Source organism: Necator americanus, chromosome X, assembly GCF_031761385.1.
Source record: "Necator americanus strain Aroian chromosome X, whole genome shotgun sequence".
NCBI lineage: Eukaryota > Metazoa > Nematoda > Chromadorea > Rhabditida > Ancylostomatidae > Necator > Necator americanus.
In genome coordinates, this window is record NC_087376.1 from 35130243 (window position 1) to 35137946 (window position 7704).

Below are 7704 nucleotides of genomic sequence, written 5' to 3' on the forward strand. Positions count from 1 at the left end.
GCAGAGTGCCCTCTTCGACCGCATTTGAGAACATCAGCAAGTAACGGCGAACAATTCCAGCTACCTGTACGATGCAAGACGTCCTCACGAAATACTACCAGCAAAACTTGTTTGATTGCGTTTGCATGATTCTCTAGGAAGAAAAGAGCACAGTTACATCTCAGTCTAAATGCGTAATGAGTTCTATCTGAAAAGGACCTGATGAGTATATTTTGCAGAGCTCGATAGTTTCCGAGACAGAAAAATCCGCTGGAAAAGCGGGACGTGACGGAATCTTAGCCACAAACTTCCTTGTAATTCGAAAAGCTGTGTGTAAGAACATAGAACTGCCAACCTCGGTTGAGTTCAATGAGTCTTATTCTTCAAAACAAGACCAAAGAGCTCCAACAAATCTGCAGAAGTCGGTCCCGATGGTTTTCCGAGTGTAGTTGAAAGTAGTCAGACCAAACAAACATTCAACATTCAAACACGCTCTTGAAATGTTACATGACCGTCACGTTCCATTTTTCCTTCTCTTCTCTCTCTCCTTTAAACTACATATAACCTCCTATAACTACACATAATCTTTTCATCGGTACTAGGAATATGATATAGTAGAAGTAAGAGCTGTCGCAGGACAATGTAACTGCCTGTTATGCCATCACTCGCAGAAAAAAACAAGGATGAAGTCATGAAAAGCACGTAAAGGAAAACTGGAGCGTTCCTCGTGGTGTGTCACCGTGCGAAGATATTCCCTTCATACAGAATTAATTAAATAAATGAATAGCTGAATAATTTGCAAATTGTGTGGCGCAGAAAATGAGAAATTTTTCCATTGTACAAGTGAGACAATTTTCCGACAGAGGCATCGTAGCAGATGAGATTATTGAGGAATTCAATTCAATTAGTGCAAGGCAATGCTTTGAGAAAAAGTCGCGTGCGAAGTCCTCAGTGATCCAGATCTCAGGTCCAAGAATGCACGATATGTGCTTGCAGCTCAGGGTCGGAACTAACTAATAGTCAAAATCAAATCAATCAATAGAAGGCTGAGAATAAAGAAAAGCGAAGGAAAGAATTGATGCACACCGAAAACGAATAACTTGACAATTTGATTTTAAAAAAAAGGTTTCAGTGACGATGTCTCAGCAGCGCTCGCGATCAGGTGATGTGCCTTGTGGTTACTCATTCAGCTGTCGAGCAGTGAACAACGGTGATTTACTGTTAGCTGCTAAATCATCATCCCCGCTATGTGATCAAATGCTAGCAATTGACACGGATTACAAAAAAACGATTATTGCAGTGTTTAGCAGTTGGTTGGTGGGCTTGATTCTGGAAAAAAGAAGGTGGACATGCACTAAGGAGGTTGTTCTCGACAAAAACTGTCGAGAAAGAGTTTCCGAGGTCCTCGTTTGACATCAAAACCAATATAAAACTCACGGAAAAAATGCACTCACTTATTTTTCATTTCAGATGCTCCAGAAAACGTCAAAAGTCTCTGACTAACAAATTCAAGTCAAATGTTTTTCTAGTCTTCCCCTTCAATGTGAGTGTCATTATAACTAGACTACATTTCTCCATGGCCTTATGTAATTTTATAAGTGATGGCAAAAAAAAAATGGATGAAGGGACCTGAAGGAAATCCCTGACTCTCAAAGACTCATACAGTTTGGGAGTAGTTACTAGGGCAGAAAAATCGTATCAACACTATACAAAGTAGATTAGTTCTTCAAAAAAGTAACCATTAGTGATGAATGTTCAAAAAATGAACAGACAACTAGATCTAAGAAGATTACGACCCGAGCAACCAAGGACAAAACTAATAGTGCTAGAAATTTTCATAAGTCTTACACGTACACCAGTTTTTTTTACTTTTTCTTCACATTCAAAATTATAAGTTAGTCTACTCCTGAGTGCAGGTCTTACAAGCGTTATCCAATTCGCTGCTGCAGCTAAATTTCAATTTCAAGAACCGAAAAATACTCCACGTACTATCGAAAGCTGTTTTCGAGGATTCTCCAATGCCGTATTCACCATAAAAATAACTGAATACTTTCAGTTTTCAGAAGACAAAGATGAGCAGGAATTCTGTTAAACATTCTGACTCAGAAAGGCGCTTGTTTCGATAGCCGGCTCCTTACTGCAACATATTTCGGGCTACTCACCTCAAATGACCTCAATGTCAACAATTTAACACACGAATGCTTTAGACAATTAACTAACGATGATGAAGTTCAAAGATTAACCTTAGGAAAAGGTAAAGATGTGCTGCAGTACCCACGGAAAATAGAAAGAGAACCCTCTGCAGAGTCGAATCGAAAAGTTTTTGTTCATGGTGCGACATAGCCTGAGAAGGTGTTTATCAGTAGGTCCTGTTTAGAACTGCTCGCACATATGTGCAGATGTACCCCTTCGACTTGGCTTGCATCGCCAGAGTTAGGCTAGGCAATGATTCCGCGGCACAGATGTTTACTGTAGATCATTTGGAAGCACAACAGCAAGCAGTGCGGCGACCTCGAGTTCGAAGCGGACTGTACCTTCATGTTCAGTTCACCTCGTCAGAACTCTCATTTCAGCAAGCGCATATGTGGAAAGTGCTGAATCCTCCTCTTTAAATAAAACGATTTCTGATTTTTCACAAATATGAGAGCTCAAACACAAAACATGAGGGGTTACGGTACTTTCAAACAAAACCACAGATGCAAGGAACAGATATCTATTGGCTTGCAAACTAGTCACCAATCACAGATTATTGCTAACGGACTTTTAGCTTTTCTGAGTGGCTCCACTATTCAGAAAAATGATCATATAAAATAAAACTGGAGTGCAGACCTCATCCTCTTCTAGCTTAGCTAACAACCAACACCAACCTCGCCAACAAAGCCAGTAAATTGAGAACTAGATCAATCCATAAAATATATGTGGCTGTTGAGGGAAGCATGATGCTGCTCCGACTCTTTGTCGGAACATATGGAACAGCGTTTTTTTTGTAGGATAGTATCAAGAAGATAGCAAAACTCCTAAAAGGGCAATACTGGTTGTGCTGTGGTGACGCATGTTCTCTCTTTGTTGGCTGTGCACTGAATCATCTTTGATTCCTTCCTGAGTTAATCACCTCGTTAGTGTTCTTTCCTTAGAAGCACAGAACTGATGCGAATATACCGACATCGTGGAAAGAATGTGCCCAAGGTGCGTGAACAGAAGATACACTTCAATAGAACCGCGTACTTTCTTTTATGAAATCAAAAGTGCATAGGTATCTGAGAAGTAGTGATTTTCAACAACTGCTCTTCCATAATTTTTTTCAGAAGAAAGGACAGCTGGAAACAATAATCAGACCATTTCGCTGAACTTTATAGGCGTTTCCTTCTTTCTATTGCCTATCGTTCAAGGTTCTTCCAAGTGCACAATGAAAATTTGCAGGAATGCATCTGCTGATACTAAAATCACTTGCACAAATAGATGGAACGATAATAAAACACACAGGAACAAACAATGTGACCGCTGCATCTACGAAATGAAATGATGAACCGTTCCAAAGATTTAGTTAGAATGAGTAAAGATGAGAGATCCATTAGCTCCGATAGAAAGTAAAACTAAAATCGCCTGCAGGAGGGATCCGTGGAAAAGGCAATGCGATCGGAACATTCCTCCTACCGTCCAGACGGGAATCCACCATCTCTCCATTTTAGTGCACCCCATTTTGCTTCCAAAAGATCTACAGTAGGCGTCTGCGCAGTGAGAATTTTGCCTACTTTGAAAACCAGCTAATAAATGCCTTTTGGATAAACCGCGCGTTGTTCCACCATAAGTTAGGACGTTTTGATCGAATTCAAGGTGTTCCAGAATCGCAGATGTTCTTACTGAGCAAATCTTTTTTCTCGCAATGTTTTTCTCTGAGTATACAAGATTAAGATATCTTCAAAATATCTGCTACTTCGTTCAGGAATAGGAAAAGCAGACATGCAACTCGCATTAATCCACGAAAAACAGGTAGCTCATCCACAGAGTAAGCAGCGTTTCTAATCGAGGAGTGAAGTGAACGGAACCAGATCAGTGTAACGTTGGGCAACAAGAGAGTAGAATTTCAAGGACGAGGATCGAATAAAAAAGAGAAGGCAAAATTAGGGCGGTTGAGGTAGCCTAATTATGAGTTCGAAAAAGGAAGAGTAACAGAAGTCACAAGAAGTGAATTCCGGCGTTGTGCCAGTGGGACCAAAGTAAAAATCTTGAAGTTTTAGCTAATTGTCGTTGAGGTGCGCTTTTTTCGCTTTGAAACAGTGTTGAGTTGAAGAATAGACGAATACGGGTATCTTTCTATCGGGCAACATCTAGAAAGCATAGATGATGTCCAGGAAATCCGTTCACATGGAAGAAAATCCGGTCTCATGATGTACACCTTACAGGGTTGTTGTAGTTTTACCTTAATTTTATTTCAGTACCAAGATAATCTGACTTGATAATGATTTAAGTGAAACTTCGAAAGAATAGACATGCTCTCGAAAAGGAATTATTCGAAGGTCAAAGACGCTGTGCAGGAAGTGTTCACTGCAAAGATAACTTCGCAGTTCAACATCTACTTTGAGTTCGAAAATGAACAAAAGAGCAGACAAGTAGGAAAATTCTGGAGTAAGCATTAGAAACAATGTGAAAATTATCCTCGAAATTTCCGCACGATCCACTGTGTCAGCAGAGAAACATTTGTGCATGTGTGAAAGTCGTTGTGCGATGATGGCTGGCAAAAAACCACGACGCCTTATCATATGATGGTACATCATACCCAATACATACGAATGAGAACACGGCAACCGGATGCTAACGACGGAGGAAAGAGGAAAAAGAAAAAGGAAGGGAATAAAATAATAAAAGGAATCTTTCGTTCGTACTTTCTTTTAACATTAACCATTTCTAGAGCATTAATTTCCCACTCGTTTCTAACGAAGTCTCTTCACCCATAATCTATCTCCGCATTTTTCAAGCGCAATAAGTGAGAAGGAAGGAGAAAAGAAAAAAGGAAGGGGAATCTATTTGAAAATAAGACCAAAAATAGAGTAGGAAAAAGAGAAAGAAAGGAAAATCAATTTAAAACGTGTTATTTGCTTCCTAAACTTGCAAGATGGAATAGATTTCATCTTTACTCATAATGTAAAAACTATGTCTGAATAAATTTACGAGCGAAATGATAGGAAAAACGATCTTTGGTTCCTTTCTGCAGATTCCACATAACACTCACGCACGCACAACAAGACATACTCGCAGAAAGCGCGCATCGGAGACGTTTACAGGAAACCGGACACTTGTGCATTCGTGCAAACAGTATGATCCGAGGTCGCCTGACGGTTGAGAATCGAATGGGCGGGGAGTAGCGCAATGATCATTGGCATCGTTAGAATCTAGCCAATGGGAGATGAGAATGCCTGATCGAAAATTTGATTAAAGTTGAATGTGAAGGCATCGATAAACACCATTATCCGGCAGCGTCACATTCGGTGGATCGATTCGAGGAATGACAGAAAATGTTCGTTTGTTGTTGTGTTACGAGTACGCGCATGAGCACAACCCTGTTCTTAGAGTCAGCAGCGGATGTGTTCAGCTGCGTGAGCGCGCCGCGTCCGACGCAACCTGCGCTCTTTCTCCTCTTTACCCACACAAACCAAAATGTGTCCATATGTGTGCATACGTGTGTATGCATATATATATATATATATATATATATATATATATACTCTCCAACTCCAGTCAGTTGTGGATCGTGCTTGGCCGGGTGAACAAATTTGGGGCTGAGTACGAATCATTATGTACAGATATAATCTACAGCTAAAACTCCTGTTGCTTATCTTGAAAGCAATCATCTCCAGCTATTCTCGTACATTTGTCCTTCGGAGGACCCTAGCGACAGAAAATAAGATTTACAGCCGATTACCAACTTGATTTCTTATTATACGGGCAAATTGTGAGTACATTTTAAGAATAGCTGAAATATACACTGCAACTTCTTTGAGCTGCTTTTTTTTGTGGGAATCTCACAGGTGAATGAAAAGGACTTGCTACAATAGTTCTATAAAACTTCACAACATATAATATATAAGCTTCTTAAAAGTCATTTTTTGCGTCTTTCCACAAAAAACTATGTAGGATGAAGCATAAAATGATTTTTAAAAAGTAAATATGAGGATCCAAACAGAGAATGCAGAGAAACCCGAAGAGAATTTAACGAAGAACTGAACCTCAGTATAAGTATTCTATCTTTATATGTTTTTAGCCCTCATGTATAGCCGTTAGTATTCATAAAGAGCGTAATGTATTAGGCTGGACAGAAAGTGTTATCACCATTTGTAATTTTTTCTGCCGTATTTTTTTTACTCAACTTGCAATAGAAATTAATCAATAATATAATCAACATTATTAATTACAACAGTGTCCCACCCAATGGGCAGGTCAGCGATCACTTTCTCCCAGAACTGGGGAGACTGGGAGTCGGAGAAGTCCTTGGCCCGATCGACTTTTTCAAACATGGTGAAGGTTATTTAGCTACAAAAGCCTAGGTGCCGGAATAAGTGGTAGTATGAGGAGAGTAGGTCGGAAGAATAAGGGGGATGGGGCACCGTGTTCCAGCCTAACTCCTCCACTATTTTATGGGTCTCCTTAGCTACATGGAGCATAGCGATATTGTGGAGGAGGTGCACCGAAGCTTGTCTCGGCCGTTCTTCCGAGACCCTTCTTGAGGTGGTCCGATTTGGCTTGCGTCAGCGCGTCTTTTCCTCGAGAAAGCCACACAGCACGGTGCGCTTTAGAGTCGTAGAGGACCCAATTCTTATCTCCAGTAAGAAGATCTCCGAGAAACTTCTTTCAATAGAGGAAGAGGAATCAATCGAGAGAATTTCAAGAGGAATCCATCGAGCTAGTACTTTTCTATAACCGAAAGCCTGTAGGCGACAAACGACTGTTGAACAGCTACACCCGAATCTCGTCGCAAGACTGCGGCTGTTGATCTCCCAATAGTTTTCGACAGCGTCGAGAATGACGGAGTCTTCGACAGTGTAGGTGCGTCCCGACCGGGAATTGTCTTTGAAGTCGGTGCCTCCGTTCACGATGCGAGCGAACCACCGCTGGACAGTCCTGATGGCAGCGGTGCCGTCGTTCAATCTGCTGTTGATGTCGCGGGCTGCTTCCGTTGCTCCAATGCCGCCTCGCCATTCATAGAAGATGATAGCTCGAAGTTGCTCTTGTGTAATTGACATAGTGATTAAAGTCAAGGAAGGCGGCCGGCTATATATACTTATTCTGGAAAAGCTTCGAAAATGTTATACAACTACAACATGGTGTAACATGGGTTCCACTCAAAATGGAAAGTTCTGGAAATTTCGAAAAATGGGTGACAAGACTTTTTGTCCAGCCTAATACTATCGATTGGAGTAAGGAGAAGGAAAGCGAGCGTTGTCGTGCAGAGAAATGTGCGTTGCGTTGCGCTCAGCGTTCGTCCCGTGGAACACATGCGACCCCGGCTACAATGTGTTCCAAAACTGGAGCTAAGAATATATGTTTACTGTGTGAGCTCCAATTTTCGTTTATTCTTAAGCATTTCTATTCGTTCCTTCTTCCCTTTATTAATTCATCTTGCAGTTTTCGTATCAAGTCCTTCACAACATGTTGATCAGTGAAATGACGAGGAATTCTCCGAATTTTCGGTACACCTTTAGTCTAGGATTTCCGTCTTTCATTGTTTTT

The 7704-nt window shown here is 40.9% G+C and overlaps 1 protein-coding gene across 1 annotated transcript; it reads right to left on the reverse strand.

Moving 5' to 3' along the window:
• Nucleotides 1–6722: 6722 nt before the first annotated feature.
• On the reverse strand, nucleotides 6723–7217 carry RB195_026404 (uncharacterized protein; the record flags this gene model as incomplete). The annotated part of the gene is made up of 1 exon (XM_064214941.1): nucleotides 6723–7217. The coding sequence occupies one exon, from the start codon at nucleotides 7215–7217 to the stop codon at nucleotides 6723–6725; it is 495 nt and encodes a 164-aa protein (XP_064070822.1).
• Nucleotides 7218–7704: the final 487 nt, after the last annotated feature.